Source organism: Globicephala melas, chromosome 10 (genome assembly GCF_963455315.2).
Source record: "Globicephala melas chromosome 10, mGloMel1.2, whole genome shotgun sequence".
NCBI classification, from domain to species: Eukaryota; Metazoa; Chordata; class Mammalia; order Artiodactyla; family Delphinidae; genus Globicephala; species Globicephala melas.
In genome coordinates, this window is record NC_083323.1 from 51,821,460 (window position 1) to 51,839,025 (window position 17,566).

The window sequence follows — 17,566 nt, forward strand, 5'->3', positions numbered from 1 at the left end:
CGCATCAAGAAGATAAAATACCTAGGAATAAACTTACCTAAGGAGGAATAAACCTACCTAAGGGAGGTAAATCTACCTTATAGTTTTCTGAGGTGAAACCTACCTGATGAAAGAAATTGAAGAAATTGAAGAAATTGAAGATGATGCAAACAGATGGAAAGATATACTATGTTCGTGGATTGGAAGAATTAATATCCTTAAAATGACCATATTACCCAAGACAATCTACAGATTCAATATAATCCCTATCAAAATACCAATGGCATTTTTCACAGAACTAGAGCAAACAATTTAAAAACTTGTACGGAAACACAAAAGACCCTATATAGCCAAAACAATCTTGAGAAAAAACAGCTAGAGGTATCGTGCTCCCTGACTTCAGACTATACTACAAAGCTACAATAATCAAAACAATATGGTACTGGCACAAAAACAGACACATAGATCAATGGAACAGAATAGAGAGCTCAGAAATAAACCCATGCACTTATGGTCAGTTAATCTACAACAAAGGACGCAAGAATATACAATGGAGAAAAGACAGCCTCTTCAGTAAGTGGTGCCGGGAAAACTGGACAGCTATATGTAAAAGAATGAAATTAGAACATTTTCTCATACCATATACAAAAATAAACTCAAAATGGATTAGAGACCTAAATGTAAGACCATAAACCATAAAACTCCTAGAGAGAAAACATAGGCAGAACACTCTTTGACATGAATTGTAGCAATGCTGTTTTGAATCTGTCTCCTAAGGCAAAGGAAACAAAAGCAAAAATGAACAAATGGGACCTAATTAAACTTAAAAGCTTTTGCACAGCAAAGGAAACCATTGACAAGACGAAAAGACAACCTACTGAATGGGAGAAAATATTTGCAAATGATATGACTGATAAAAGATTAATATCCAAAATATATAACAACTCATACAACTCAGTGCAAAAAAACCCCCAAACAACCCGATTAAAAAATGGGCAGAAGACCTGAAAAGACATTTATTCGAAGAAGATATACAGATGGCAAACAGGCACATGAAACAGGCTCGACATCACTAGTCATCAGAGAAATGCAAATCAAAACCACAATGAGATAGCACCTCACATCTGCCAGAATGACTATCATCAAAAAGACCACAAATACAAATGTTGGTGAGGATGTGGAAAAAAGGGAACTCTTGTACACTGTTGGTAGGAATGTAAATTGGTGCAGCCACTATGGAAAACAGTATGGAGGTTTCTCAAAAAATTAAAAATAGAATTACAATACGATCCAGCAATTCTAACTGGAATTGCCCAACTCCTGGGTATATATCTAAACAAAATGAGAAACACTAATTTGAAAAGATACATGCACTCCAATGTTCACAGCAGCATTATTTATAATTGCCAAAATATGGATGCAACCTTGGTGTCCATTAACAGATGAATGGATAAAGAAGATGTAGTGTGTGTGTATATATATGTGTGTGTGTGTATATACACACACACACACACACACACACAATGGAATAGTACTCAGCTCTAAAAAAGAATAAAATTTTGCCATTTGCAACAACATGAATGGACCTGGAGGGTGTTACACTTAGTGAAATAAGTCAAACAGTGAAAGACAAACACTGTGATATCACTTATATGTGGAATCTAAAAAATAAAACTAATGAATCTGACAAAAAAGAAACAGACTCACAGATATAGAGAACAAACTAGTGCTTACCAGTGGGCAGAGGGAAGGGAAAGGGGCAAGACAGACATAGGGAATTAAGAGGGCAAACTACTACATATAAAACAAATAAGCAGGCTTCCCTGGTGGCGCAGTGGTTGAGAGTCCACCTGCCGATGCAGGGGACATGGGTTCGTGCCCCGGTCCGGGAAGATCCCACATGCCGCGGAGCGGCTGGGCCCGTGAGCCATGGCCGCTGAGCCTGCGCGTCCGGAGCCTGTGCTCCACAACGGGAGAGGCCACAGCAGTGAGAGGCCCGCGTACCGCAAAATAAATAAATAAATAAATAAATAAATAAGCTATAAGGATATATTGTACAAAATGGGGAATATAGCCAATATTTTATAATAACTATAAATGGAGTATAATCTATAAAATTTTTGAATCACTATATTGTATACCTGAAACAAATATAATATTGTAAATCAACTATACCTCAATTAAAAAAAAGAATGGTCTGCAATGCTTCATACCTGTAAGTATAATTACACTCAGTTTCTGCAAACTTAGTGTCACTGCTATTTTTTTTTTTAACTTTTCTCATTAACAGCCTTTATTTTTTTTTCAGGGAAACACTATTTAACCTCTTGGTAATTTTAATTAGCGAGCCTCAGATTCCAAAATCTTGTCCTGTGTTTGACATCCAGTTGGTGGCTGATTCAGCTTTAGTTGAGATGTCTTTTGATGCTGAGGTGAGAGGAGAATTTTGGAATAGACTAACTACAATACATAGGGGTCCTGGGTTCTTCTATGTGGACCTTGACATCGTAGAGTATAGAAAGATAATTAAATCAAAGAGTAAATACGTTATTATTAATCTCAAAATTTAGATAGCTATTCTGTCAATATTACTATTATATCCATTTTATATGTTTTAGAGTATACATACTAAGAAAAATTATTATTCTTTATACATTAGATAAATCTGTTTATATTTGTCTCTATATAAAATATTTACATATATAATTCCACAGCAAGGGTCTAACGGGTAAAAAAGCACTGTCTTAGAGATTTTAGGATTAACGTTCTTGCCTTAGTTTACCATTTCCTTACCTATCTAAGTAGTGCAAACTTAGTTAGTTATTTTTCTAAAGTTTTACTAAAACATTAGACATATCAAAGTGCCTATAATGCACTTATTCTGAGAGAATAAATCAGGTTATTATTAGTTTTTTTTGAGTAGGCCAACACAGAGTTTCTTTAAAGGATGGGACATGATTTCATAGTTGTTGAACATACAATCAGAGTTATGTTTTAGCAAACTCTTAAATTCACTCATTCATTCAATAAATATTTATTGAGCATCTGTTATGAGCTAAACAGTGTGCTAGGCAGTGGGGTCCAAACGAGAAGCAAAATAGACACAATCTCTGCCCTCATTAGTTTAGAGTTGAGTTGGATAGACAGACGTTAGTCAAATATAACATCAATGTGTTATAGCAGACTGTATACAGAGCGTCTATGATACCAATATCAACAGTGGAGTGAGGGAATTAGGGATGAAAGAGGAGGATGGAAGCAAGACTGACAGACAGAGGTGTTAAGAAGCTAGTGCTGTAGTTCAGGTGAGGGATGATATGGGCAAGAAGGAAGCCTTCCTTGACCCCTAAACAAAACTAGGCTTTCTTTTTAGAGCTCTCCTACCTTCTTGTGTTTTTCTTTCAGAGCCCTTGTCTCAGTTTGTAACTATGCAATTTATGTGATTATTAGACTGATGTCTGTTCCCCACTAGATTGTATGTTCCATGAGGGCAGGAACCATGTCTCTTGTTACTCTCCATTAGTACAGTACAGTACTCCAACTAGTACAGTGTCTGATGCATGTTTGTTGAATAAATAAATGAAAAAAAGGGATAGTAGTTGTGAAGAGGGAAGATTCCAGAAATTTTTAGGAAACTGAGTTGATAAGTTGATGGGAAGATAAAGAGTTAAGATTAGATGACTTCTAGATTCTGGCCTGGGTGACAGATAAGAATTACAACAAGAAGAGTAGGTTTAAAGGGGAAATAATGAGCTTGGTTTTGGATTAGTTTATTTGATTTGCCTTTGATATTTCCATATGAAAATATTTAGTGGGCAGTATAGATAGGTCTGAATTTCCTGTTTTTGGATCTGCTGACCTTTTGCACCTGGGCTATTAGTGAAGCCATGAGCAAATCATATAAATTCTGGTTCCAAGGTCTAATAGAGTGGGAGATTTCAAAATAGAGCTCTTCCTTGCAAAGAATACCGCTAGGGAAAATGTGTTGGCCTGTAGCATGCCTGCAGACACAGTTCTTTCTCATGCACCAAGTGGCCTATGGGCTAGAAGACAGCTTCACCAACTGTTTGGATTTCTTGAGAACAACAGCAACAAAATGTCTCTAACCCTATACTTACCCATACCACAGAAGGAGTTATCCTTCAAGATGGGCATAAGACTAAATTCCCCAGAGGATCTCCCACTTTAACTCTGGGGAGCAAATTTCTACATTCTTGAAAGGAAGCAGGGTTGCTGATCTGAATGATTTTGCAAATTAAGTGTGCAATTTTTTTTGTGTTAGTATTCTGTAGGACCTTGTATCTTCTTTCCCTGACCTACTTTCTTAGCCATTATTAAATGTGCACTCATTTTATGAGAGCCACTTTTTTGAGAATGACTGAATCAAACAGAACAAGAAAATTAACCACACTAATATTTTTTGTTGATCATAAATTCTTTTATAAATACTTAAAGAGAACCAGGAGAAATGATCATTTTCTGGCTCTGCCAATGATATTGCATTGATTACTATTTAAAATTCTAGTTACAGAAGCTTATCCTGGAATATACAGATAGAGCTACAGCACTTTTATATGAGATACTTCTTGTCTTTCAGCAGGTACGTTTTTATTATACATACTATATTGTGTGATTATTATATATGTCATGACTATCATATGATATATATATATTATATGATTAATAATATACCTTAAAAATGTTTGTATTAGAGATAATCTCCAAAATTGGTTGATTTAAATGATATTACTGCTTTTGCTCTTAAGTGTTCATCTAGCTTATTTTCCTAAATACTGATTTTAAAGATTTGATTAATCAGGATAAAATGTATTTGAGAATGAATATCTTTTTAGGTATCTTTTTAAAACTTGAACTTCATGAATATAACTTGTTTATTTCCTTGAATCTTTTAGGGAAATCTTGGATGGGGGTCATCAAAGTTTGCTATTAGCTGGATGATGTTCTTTCTACAAAGTCGTCCTCCCATAGTAAGTACCTAGAAGCAGAAACAAAACTACCACTCAAGGCTAATGAAACAGATGCTCTTGTGCTTAATTAATAAAACAAAATTTCTCTGTAAGTAGTCAAGTTTATAAAACAGAAGAAAATGTAAATTTGATGATTTTATTAACCAAAATAAAATGTTTTTATATTTGGGGCCTGAATGTTTAAGGTACTGAAATGACATCTTAAACGTGATCTTTATTTAATGAAAAGCCCTAAGATATATGCAGAAAACAGAATATTAAAATACTGGCTGTATAATTAAGTGAAAAAAATGAACATTTATCTTAAACACTGAGTGTGAGTTGGCAAGTACGAATATAACACTTTTAATACTCTGGCCACTCTGCCCTGGCAGCCACCATCCTGGTCTGTAATATCACCATCTCTCTCCTTGGCACTATAATTGCATCTACATGGTCTGTCCTATCTTCTCACCGGACTACAGTCAGAGGAACCAATGCAAAATAAAAATCTGATTATGTCATCCCTTGCTTTAAATCTCTCGTAATAAAGAAAGATATAACAAATAAAGACTAAACTTCTTAATATGGCCGACAAGGCTGTACATATTATGACCCTACAGCCTCATCAGTTGCCTCACTCTTCCATGTCGGTCTCATACCCACTGCTCACCCCCAACACCCCCAACTCCGTCACAGGATCTTTACCATTCCCTCGGTCTGCCCTCCTCAAACGCTTTCCCCTCCCTTTTCCACCTAGTTAACCCCTACTTGTCCTTCAGGCCTCAGTGCCCCTTCCTGGTGCAGGGTGGGGGGGATGATTCTCTCACCTCTGACTAGGTAAGATTCCCCCATTATGGACACACAATCATAGCATGGTGTCTTCTTCCTTTTCTTCCTAGAACTTGTCACTGTTGCAAGTCACATGTGTTTGTGTTATTATTTGGTTCTTTCTTGTGGTAGCCATTAGTGTCCACAAATATTCTGGCTCTCTCTCCTTCCAGGCACGTAGTAGGAGCGTACATCCTTTCCCACTTGAAATTAGGTAGCTCTCTGTTTTTGCTTTGGCCAATGGAATCTGAGCAGAAGTAACCTACGTCACTTCTTGCGCAAAGGTTTAGGAGCCAGTGCATGCTTCCCTGGCTTCCTTTTTCCTCTGGCCTGGTGACTGGCAACACTCCATATGGTCCTGAGTGACTACAATGAGCAGAACCCCCTACTGACCCTTAAGGGACATACAGTGTGAGCAAATAATAAACCTTTGTTGTATTAAGCAAAGCATTGACGTTTTGTGAGATCTGTTACCACAGCATAACTTAGTCTATCATGATTGATACAATGTCTTTCTCCCCAAACAGACTCCAGGTACCAGTAAGGGTAGGAGCTATGTCTGTTGTGCTAGGCACACAATAGATGCTAAATAAAATATCTGCTGAATTAATTCTAATAAAGGCTTTATCCCCTAATCTCTTTTCATGTCCCCAAACTTCCTTTCCCTTTATTCATTCATGTATTTGTCTATTCAATCAACATAGATTTAAATGGAAAACTTTTCAAAAGGTAGTAACCCAAACTAAATTTTCGTTGCTAATGGAGGATTTGACACGTGGTATTATGTTCTCTTTCCATATATGAAGATGCCTCTCTTAACCATCAGTGATTTTCTGCTTTGAGGTATTTTTCTAGAGCGATGTTGAGTCTGTCCTAGGGAATCTAGATTATCTTGCCAGATCTCTGTGACATATGTTTCCAAAAACTTGGCTGGAGGCAGAGGGTACACTTGTCAGTAGTACAGCCAATTACCTTATACAGAGACTGAACCCAAGAACTTGGCTCCTTTAGCAGCACATAGACCCCAACCAATCTCGGGCCCACTTCAGAGTGCTGTACAGTTATAGTCATTCCCAGCCCAGAAGCTCTTATGTGCAAGATGCAAAACCCTTCCTTTTTCTGTGCGGTGGTTCCAGACGGGGTCCTAAAAACTACAAGCAACAGGAAAGTTTCCTTATCAACCTCTAGGGTTGGTTCACCAAAGGAACTGAGTTGATTATGAGCCCAGACTGTGACCATAAAGTATGTCAGGATGAAAGATGGCAAAAGGACCACTAACACTGTTTAAAGCTTTGGTATTAACCCATTTCTAAAGAGTCTGGATAGAAATAGACCACTTTAGAGAAACTTGCAAGCAAGGAACCTGTTGGGATCATTGAATACACCATCCCAGTCAGTGCTGGCTGATTCTCTTACTTGGGCGGAGCAAGATGCTAAAGAAATTAAAAATTTAATCCCCATATGGCCATTGCTTTGTTTCCCTGCTCCAGACTCTCTGACCTCAATCTGCGTTTGCCCGACACAATACCTAGTCAATATGTGTAAATGGATCTGAATTGCGGAAACCTCACTTCAAATCACCTGCCCTACTTAGGAATGGTCTGTAGCAACATCAACAGAAAAGGCCACATTTATTGGTACTAATTTAAGGGGCATCCAGAATGACCTGCTTACTAGAGCCTGAAAGAGCACTAGCTTTCCTTTCTGTTTTTTTACAGTAGCCTAAATTTATACTTCCAATGCTCTCCTTCCACTTTGGAGCCAAACTTCTTTGACAGTCAGTACTAGTTCTGACCCTGCCTGTAGGGGGGCAATTGGTAAGCCCAGTTGGTCTATGGTCTGGTGCTCTCTGAGTACCATTTCAATAAGAAATAGCACAATGCAAGGGCATTGGTGTAAGGGTGGTGAGGACCTCAGCCTAAATTTATAGTTGAGATTCCAGCTGAAGTAGGTGCTCTTACAGGTGTCATGCAGCCTACGTGTAACTGCATTCTCCTTGTCTAGATTACTTTTGTGGCCAGAATTGTGAAACGAGTGGTGAAGGGGCTTTCAGCTTCATTTCAGCTGCTAAGTCCTGGCCAAGCAGTTCTGTTACACCAGCAGTTTTACATCCTCAAGAGCTGCCTGCAGTACAGCAAGACTTTAGCTGAGTATATTAGGAATGACTACAGAGAAGAATTCAGGTAAGAAAAAGTCGGAATCTTATCTGCAGTAAAATCCACTCATTTCTGATTTTCATGCAAAACTACAACACTGCCCAATATTTAGAAGATTAAGTGACAAAGGGAAATTCTAATTTTTGTTTTTAATAATATCTTACTTTGATAAAATAGTTACCTTACTGTGGTAAGGTAGGATTTGGGGGAGGGGGGCGGGTGGTGCTCTAAGAACCATTGCCACTTGAAGCACATTCCCAGGCCAAAAAAGGCTAGTTCACTAGTCTTTTCATCAAACCTCTCTCTGAAGAACTGTTTCTCCCTCATTGTCTTGATTTCAACAAGCATCTATCTCACAGAATCATGTTAATGATTTTAACATGCTGTGAGTAATGGAAAGTAACCAACCCTACTGAAGGAGGCAATGTATTATGGGTTGTGAATTAACTGAGTCACTGGGAGAGAAAAACTATTGATAAAGAAGGAATGATGAATGCAGTTATTAGGGATTTTTTGGTTTGTTTGTTTCATTTACCCCTCTCTTACTCTCCATAACAAAATAGTAAGAAAGAACATTAGCAAGCCTTTGTTTCATTAGTCAGCTTGTCCTGCACCTCGGGGGTTCCTACTTCTATTTATATGCTGCCAAAACCAAATGCACTTAGCCATACACCCCTGCCTTAGCACCTATCAAGGAAAAAAACCCTAGGTTGTGTCTAACTTAAGATGAAAAGGGTGCAGCAGGCATAGCTTTGCTACCAGTTTCGATGGAGACATACAAGGATGTGGAGGCATATATTATGGCCTAAAGATTTGCTTTAAAAAATGTTACAGGGCTTCCCTGGTGGCGCAGTGGTTAAGAGTCCGCCTGCTGATGCAGGAGACACAGGTTCATGCCCCGGTCCGGGAAGATCCCACATGCCGCAGAGCGGCTAGGCCCGTGAGCCATGGCCACTGGGCCTGCGCGTCCGGAGTCTGTGCTCCACAACGGAGAGGCCACAACAGTGAGAGGCCCGTGAACCGCAAAAAAAAAAAAAAAAATGTTACAGTCCAACTGTGGATCCTGTTTTTCCTCCATGTGGTTTTACACCATAGGTTCCACTCTGGCTCCCATAAAAGAGTTTTGTTGGGCCCACTCTGAGGTGGTGCACGCAACCCCATTTTTTCCTCACTTTTTTTGAGGTAAAATTCATATAGCATGAAATTCACCATTTTCAACATTTTAAAGTGTGCAACTCAGTGGCTTTTAATACATTTCACAATGTTGTGCAACCATCACCCCTATCTAATTGCCAAACATTTTCATCACTCTCAAAGAAAGCTGTTACCCATGAAGCAGTCACACCCCAGGCCCTGGCAACCACTAATCTACTTTCTGTCTCTGTGGATTTGCCTATTCTAGACATTTCATACAAATATAATCATACAACATATGGCCTCTGTGTCTGGCTTCTTCCACTTAGCATGATGTTTTCAAGGTTCATCCATGTTGTAGCATGGATCACACAAACGAATTTTTAAAAAATAGTTATGCACATTTAAAAATCAGAACAATGGCGAAAATAGTGTCACATGCCTACATGACAATAGTTGGTCAGGGTTCAAAAGCAGCTACCTTCTTAGGTAGATCATGCACTGTTTAGTTTGCCACTGTCTCCTCTCTCTGTCCTTACTCTTACCGTTCCTCCTACTATGTTATCTGTGGGCATTTAGGTTTGTGATCCTTGTTTTTACACAAGTGACTTTCAACCTGCCCTGCATAGAAATCAGTAGAGGGACTATTAAAAAATACTGATACCCAGGTCTCACGTGTAGAAGTTCTGTTCAGTTTGTCTGGGGTTGCGCCTCGGCATTGACATTTAAAATGAACTGTCCGGGTGATTCCAATGTGCATCCAGGGTTGACAACTAATCTTTTAAGCCATCCGAGAGGCTGGCTAAAGATTTTCTTACTTTTGTCTCTTCCCTGGCCTTTGCTATACAGTTGCCCCTTGAACAATGTTGTGGTTAGGGGCGCCAACCCCCATGCAGTTGAAAATCCACATATAACTTTTGACTCCACCCAAATTTAACTACTAATAGCCTATTGCTGACCAGAAGCCATTCCGATAACATAAAGTTTATTAACACATATTTTATTAACACATATTACTAACACATATTAACACATATTTCTATAAGTCTTGCTCACGATGTTCTAGACATATATTTTGTATTGTATTGTATTTTGTATTGTATTGAAAAAAATCCAAGTATAAGTGGACCCATGCAGATCAAACCCATGTTGTTCAAGGGTCAACTGTACTCTTACTGAGGCCGTGGGGACGAACTCTCCTCTTCCCTCTTGATTTGGCCCTAGTGGTCACCCTAGCTTGACTCATTTCAACTCCCTGCTATGTACAGCCTGAGAAAACAAGAGGCAGGAGCCTCAGCTCACCCTGTGGTGAGGACAGTCCTGGCTTCCTTATTAATGCTTTGATAACTGATACATTATTAATGCAATTCGCTTTGCTGAAGCAAAGTGCTTCAATGAGCTGAAAGGTATACATATCAGAGGTCTTCTAGGTCACAAATGGGGGAGATTGGAGGGCTAAAAATGCTGCAGGTTAGACTCCCACAACCAACAATGCTACGCCAGTAAGTGTGTACGTACTGTGACCAGTGTGAAAAGTCTTGCTTTTAAAGCTCTCTATTTTGTTTCGTTTTATGATTTGCAGGTACTTTATTCACATGCCAGCCTTGGAAAAAAGGCTCCCATTATGTTACCCTATTACCCAACCTACCACTCAACTTTTTCATGAAGTTCTGAAATTGGTTGAACAGAAACAATGTGTGAAATGTTAATAAGAGTGTAAAATGTGAATTGGGAGTCAACTTAATATTTATGAGAAACATTTTTTGATTTAATATCCAGCTATTCCTGTGTCCTATAAACAAAGATTTTATTTGAAGGTTCCATCAATACCTCTCTAAGAGAAGTGTTTAAAGTTTTTAATCTGCTACAAAAAAGAAACTGTTTAAATACACTGACATACATAAAGTGGGGTGAAAGACTAGCGTTCTTCTAAAAGAAAAAGTTTCTAAAGACATAAAGGAAACAGAAACCCAGGAAGAGCAAATGTAGAAAGTGCAGGCTGATGAGTTTTGTTGTCTAATAATGGTGAGTGGCATGAAGCCACTGAAATATCCAAAGATAAATTGTGGGGAGTATAAATTACAAAGTGATCACATTAGAGAAATGCTGGGCAATAGGATGCTGCCCTCCTTTTCCACCTGTAAAAATTCTAGTGACGTAAGTATTCATGGAAGAACAAGCAGAAGAATACAGGCATAGCTATAAGGAAGGTCAGTTCCTCATTTACCATGGGGAAAGAAGCTTGGATTTTCTTCAACAGCACTGAATGCATTCTGCCACTCTGTTTCAGGCACCTGGGGGCTAATGTGAACAGTGTTGTACAGTTTCTATGAAAGAGAAACTGTCTATTAGCAGTTAAGGCTCTTCCAGTTGTTTAAAAAATGTCTTCACTATATCTTATGGTAATAAGCTAATTTAATCCAACAAAAACCTTAACTTTGGCATCCCTGTGGAGCTACTGAATTTGGGGTTTTAAGAACTTAGGAACTGGGTCCTCCATTCAACTTACAACTTAAGGGAGGATCAGAGAAAAATCCACCACCAAAGAAAGAGCTCCCAAGCCAGAACTGCCTGTGCTGTTCAGTGGAGAGAGAATTAAACTCACTCAGGACATCTTATTTCTGGTTCTGGCTAAGCCACTAATCTGCTGTTTGACCTGGAAAAAGTCAGGTCTCCTTTCGGGGCCTCCTCTGCTATGTGGAAGGGTAAGGCTAGATGTTCTCCAAGTTTTCTTCCAACTCTAACATTCTCTGCCTGTGATGAGACACTTCTTAACACTCTGTAATGGGGTAGTGTAGTCCTGTGCACCCTGGCTCAGTGGATGATTTCACATTGATTTCAACAATCCTGCTTTCTTTGGACTAAACATTTCCCTCTGGCTGTCATCAGCATTGCTCTAGAAAGTGTCCAAGGCTTCTGCACTGTTACCCATCCGGGACTATAAGTCTTCTACTTTCTAATCTGGGGACAGAAAGGGGAGCAAACTGGTGTTTATGAGTGTCCTGGGCTGTTAGACGAGGGATTATTCCCAAGGGATGGTTAATCAGAAGAAGATTCTCAAGACAAAGGCAAGCAGCACTTGAAACTGGACGAACGATGGACAGTGGGCTGACTACTGGTGAATGTGGAGCCTGCAGAATGACGAGAGGACCAACTCAGCTCTGCCTCAGCTTCTAGGCAGTGCCCTAGCTCTGAGCAAGTAGCAGTGAGGCTCTGGAGAGAACTTGGGGTCTCTTTCCCATGGGCCTTCTTGTCCACGTTGCTTCTCCTCTCCCACGGTTCCCTTCACTCTGAAAGCATACTTTATCTCATCTCTGGGAGCAAAAACTCTATCCGAATGTACCTCAATCTTTCCATGTAGGGCTTAGTCAGTAGCTTTTTTGAAAGCTAATGGTTGAACATTTGTTGTCTTAATTTTCTTATGACACATGGCTAATCATTTACACAGTCTGGGAGAAGAGGGAACACCCAGAAATTAATACTTTGAAGGGGTATCCTGCCACAATTCTTTCCTACTATGTGTTTTTTGCATTATTGCCAAAGCCAAGAAAATTACTAAATAATCCATCTCTATTAGTGATCAGACACATTTGATTGACTAAATATTGATTTAGACCACAAAATAATTATTTTTCAGGGAAACTAATTGTAGAAAAACTTTGAATATGAAAATCACATATGTAACTTTTTTTTTTTTTTTTTTTTTGCGGTACGCGGGCCTCTCACTGTTGTGGCCTCTCCCGTTGCGGAGCACAGGCTCCGGACGTGCAGGCTCAGCGGCCATGGCTCACGGGCCTAGCTGCTCCGTGGCATGTGGGATCTTCCCGGACCGGGGCATGAAACCGTGTCTCCTGCATTGGCAGGCGGACTCTCAACCACGGTGCCACCAGGGAAGCCCATGTATGTAACTTCTGAAGAATAAGAAGGATCACCAAAAGGACCACCACACACAGCCAGTTCTCAGGTTGGGTTCAAGATTCTGGACTCTGGCCACCTTTATAATACAAGGATTGCCATTGACCACTCCCACTAAGAGTGAAGTCATAGTAATTAGCTCTACCATTATATATACAGGGGTTTTGAGGTCAAAGAGCTGAGTTTAGATCCCAACTCTGCACTACTGGACCTTGGGAAGTTACTTAACATCTCTAAGTTTTGGTCAAAACAAGGGTATAACCTATCTCATAGGGTTGTTAGATTTAAATGAAAAGATGTTGATAAAGCACATAGCATGGCATGTGGAAGTAGTAAGGATGCAGTACTTATTATTATTAAAATACTATCAAAGCTGGCTGAGAACTTAGAGATTTATAAGTACTACCCTTATTTTTTGGACCAATTTGGGGAATAGCTACTATACTCAGCCCCTAATCCATACATTACTGAAGAACAGATTCATTTCACTATTAAACTGAAAATTCAATTTTATATTAGCAGGAGTGTGATTTAATTAAGTGACTATTTCTACTGCTCACCACCAAGGACCACTGACTCTAACTGACATTCTCAATGCAAGAGCTATGTGGGAAATATTCTTCCCACGAGTGGACAGAAATCTTTTCAGTCCTGTAAACTTCTTTTTCACCTTAGATTTAAATAGTTAATTACTAACTAATCAAACAGACATAGCCATTCTGTCCTTATCGAGTTCCTAATTGATTCACAGGTACTGTTAGAATAAATATATGAAGAGTTTCTTCATTTTACTGAAATATAGATAACCTAGAAACTATGTAAAGAGGGAAAAGCTTGAAGTCCCTATAATTGATAACATATTTTACTTATTTCCATACTGACTCTCCCTCACTGGTAGTACCACTTTTCATACTGTACAGAGATGCTTGAGAGTATGGTATTAAATGTGCTATAAGGCAGTTGATAAAAGTGGTCACAGCTTGTTGACTGGTAATATGCTCCAGCTAGCGGCATTATATTTTTTCTGAGGTTAGAATCACTTGTTTTATATTTAATGTTTTTGTATAGTAGAGACATTAGGTGATAAATGTGGAAGAGAAGCTGGAAATTTCTTGAAGAAATGAATTTGATGGGAATTTTTGAGCAACCTTTAATAGTGTTAACTCACTGTCTGATTTCTCTTTGTTCATTGTATTTACTTCTAAAATGCAATACTGACTTGTAAGGTCCACTTGGATTTGGCTCTCTATAGGAGGGCGACAGTCAGCAATTTTTCATCCCATCAGACCAAGCACTCTGTGTCTGTATATCTGTCTTTTGGATCTGAAGCTTTTCACATTTAGGGGAAGGCAGCATGCCTCTGGCTGAAAATCTGGGTGGTGTAACTTTGTGACCAAGAGTCCAGATGCTATGTCAGAAAGACCTTGTTTTGATTCTTGCCTGCCTACTTACTTGTCATCAGACTTTTGGCAGGTTATGTAACTCAGAACTTCCATTTTATCAATCATATGTTAATGAAAGCCTATCTTAAGGGTTTTGTGAATATTCATTCACTTATATATAAATAAATAGTTCTATGGCCAGTAAATACAGAGACAAACCATATGGCATTGCCATTTTCAAGTTCAAAATTGTCAATATCTGTAATTTCATATGGTTCAAACAAATAAAATCCCCTCAATAAATGGTAGCAATTATCCTAACAGAAACACTAACTTGCTTTAAGAACTTATACTTTAAATACACGTCATTAATTCTAATTTCCCAGATAGCATGGCACTTTGTTATAATGTGGCTTATTCTTGCACAGATTTGGGTGAACCTTAAATCATATAGTTCAATTACAAATTATTGAGTGGGCATAATATAATTAAACATGCTCAAATGTAATTTAAAATTTTCTTCCTTGCCTTCCCCCAAAATAAAGAAATCTGTTCTTCCACCAGTCTCCTCCTCCTCAGTGAATTGTACTTCATTCACGCTACTACTCAAAAGAGACAGTTGGGAGACCTCTGTGTTTTCTCCATTCTCCAAACGCAATCCGTCAACAGTGCTTATTGGAAATTCCTTCAAAATATATGAGTAATCTACTGACTTCCCATAGTTACTACTACTCATGTCCAAACCTCCATCACCTACTACAATAAACTATTTAGTCACCCTGCTTTCACCCTTGACCCCTACAATCGTTTCTCAAAAAGGAGAGTGGACTGTTCTTTTGAACAAGGAAATCAATGCAACTGATGACTTAAAACCTTCCCTTTTCTTCCCATTACCCAAGATGAAATCCAAAGTCCTTACCATGGCTTTCAGGGACCTTCATGACCTGGCCTCTGACTACCTCTGTGACCTAATCCAATCACTCTTCTCACTCGCTGCTCCCTAAACAAACCGGCCTTTGTGGTTTTCCTTCAAATCTCCAAGTTGTTCAAGCCCTGGACATTTGACTAGCAAATGCTTTTCCCCCACAACTTCAAATGTCACTTCAGGGCTTCCCTGGTGGCGCAGTGGTTGAGAGTCCGCCTGCCGATGCAGGGGACACGGGTTCGTGCCCCGATCCGGGAAGATTCCCGCATGCCGCAGAGCGGCTGGGCCTGTGAGCCATGGCCGCTGAGCCCGCCCTTCCGGAGCCTGTGCTCCGCAACGGGAGAGGTCACAACAGTGAGAGGTCCACATACCGCAAAAAAAAAAAAAAAAAAAATCACTTCAAAGAGGGCTTCTCTGATCACTCCCAAGTAGCATCCCACCCACCTACATCACCTTATAGTGTATTTGTTACGTATTCTTTGCAATGTAACAATTTAAGAATGTAAGCTCTATGAGGGTCTGGCCCTCATTTGTCTTATTGAGTACTATACCCCAACGCCTGGAATAGTGCCTGGCGCAAAGTGCCTCTTCTGTGTTGGGTGAAGGATGTGCTAAAGAAACATGCAGAAGGAGCCCACAGACAGGAGCACCAGCTGCAGTCGCCACATCACAGCAGACTCATGAAAGACCCCAAGCGAGACCTGTAGAAGAACTGCCCAGCCAATCCATAGAATTGTGAGATACAGTAAAGGGTTGGATTTTTTTCAGCATCACCGAGGTATAATTGACAAATAAAATTGTAAGATATTTAAAGTATACAATGTGATGATTTGGGGCTTCCCTGGTGGTGCAGTGGTTGAGAGTCCGCCTGCCGATGCAGGGGACGCGGGTTCGTGCCCCGGTACGGGAAGATCCCACATGCCGCGGAGCGGCTGGGCCCGTGAGCCATGGCCGCTGAGCCTGCGCGTCCGGAGCCTGTGCTCCGCAACGGGAGAGGCCACAACGGTGAGAGGCCCACGTACCGCAAAACAAACAAACAAACAAAAACAATGTGATGATTTGATATTCTTATACTCTGTGAAAGGATTCCCCCCCTCAAGTAAATCCATCCCTCACATCACATATTTATCTTTTTTTTGGGGGGGAACCATTTAAGTTCAACTCTCTGAGCAAATTTCAATTATATAATACAGTGTTATCGACTATGGTCACCATGTTATACATTAGATCCTCAGACCTTATTCACCTTATAATTGAAAGTCTGTACCCTTCAAAGTTTGGAGAAGTACCAACCTCTCCCTATTTCCCCTACCCCACAGCCCCTGGCAACTACTTTCTATTCTCTGTTTCTATGAGCTTGACTTTTTAAGAAATAAAGTGTTGTTTTAAGCCTCTAAGTTTTGGAGTGGTTTATTATGTAGCAACAGATAAAACAAGAACACTTTCATTTATTTTAAATAAAATTTTACAACATTATATCAATGTTAAGGTAATTCCAAATTAAATAATTCACCACAATCAGGCACTTTAACCAGCATAAGTATTTTACTTGTCTATATGTTCTTCTACATTGTTAAAATCATATAAATTTTCCCTTTTGTCACTTTAAATGGATTCGATAGCATCTACAGAGTTCTCCCAGTCTCTTTAAAATGGGATTTATATCTGTATAGACACAACAGGGTCCACACTGTCACTGTCCCTTACTGGGAAGGGGCCTTTGGAATCACACAGCGCAAATAACAGCTGAGCACTTAAGTGCTGATAGTGTATGATGAACACCAAGCAGACTCAGCTTGCTTCTGCCCTCAACCCTTCCTCTTTCAGTCGGTCCCTAGTTACAAAGGGAAAGTTACAAAGATCGGAAGAGATAAGGCTTTGAAGGTGTATTCATTACATATCTGAGAAAGTTCTGGCTTCTGGGTTTGGAGAAACCATGGGGCAAAGGGTATTCTTCCCTTATTTTTCTGGTCTTCTTTTCTTTCTTGTTGTCTTCTACTTGGAAGGTGACTTTGACCCTGAAGAACTAAGAGGGGCTACAGATGGGACAAAAGAAAAGGAAGCAAGATTAATATTTGCCCCAAGATTCTGAGAGGCAAAGAAACCTTTAAGTTTCCTTCTAGGTGGTCCACTCCTTTGAAGATCTCAGGAGGGGTGTAGGATTTCAGGGCGTAAGTTGTCGCCTATAAATAAAGATGATGGATTTGATCAAGGCACTAACCCCCTCCTCTTTCTACTTTTGGTGGTGATGGGGACAGAGTAGTTAGTGGTGGTGGC

General features: G+C 39.5%; 2 protein-coding genes and 1 pseudogene across 5 annotated transcripts in view; 2 read left to right on the forward strand and 1 right to left on the reverse strand.

The window, feature by feature from the left end:
* LOC132597984 (uncharacterized protein C12orf56-like) overlaps positions 1-2,335 on the forward strand; it is a 51,359-nt pseudogene extending 49,024 nt beyond the window's left edge.
* The window catches only part of XPOT (exportin for tRNA), a 134,639-nt gene that overhangs the window by 94,818 nt on the left and 22,255 nt on the right, over positions 1-17,566 (reverse strand). The gene's annotated exons all lie outside the window — the stretch shown is intronic.
* Positions 2,294-7,965, forward strand: LOC115858766 (uncharacterized protein C12orf56). The gene is made up of 4 exons (XM_030866950.2): positions 2,294-2,411; positions 4,505-4,579; positions 4,893-4,967; positions 7,782-7,965. The coding sequence occupies exons 1-4, from the start codon at positions 2,394-2,396 to the stop codon at positions 7,962-7,964; spliced, it is 351 nt and encodes a 116-aa protein (XP_030722810.2). The 5' UTR covers positions 2,294-2,393; the 3' UTR covers position 7,965.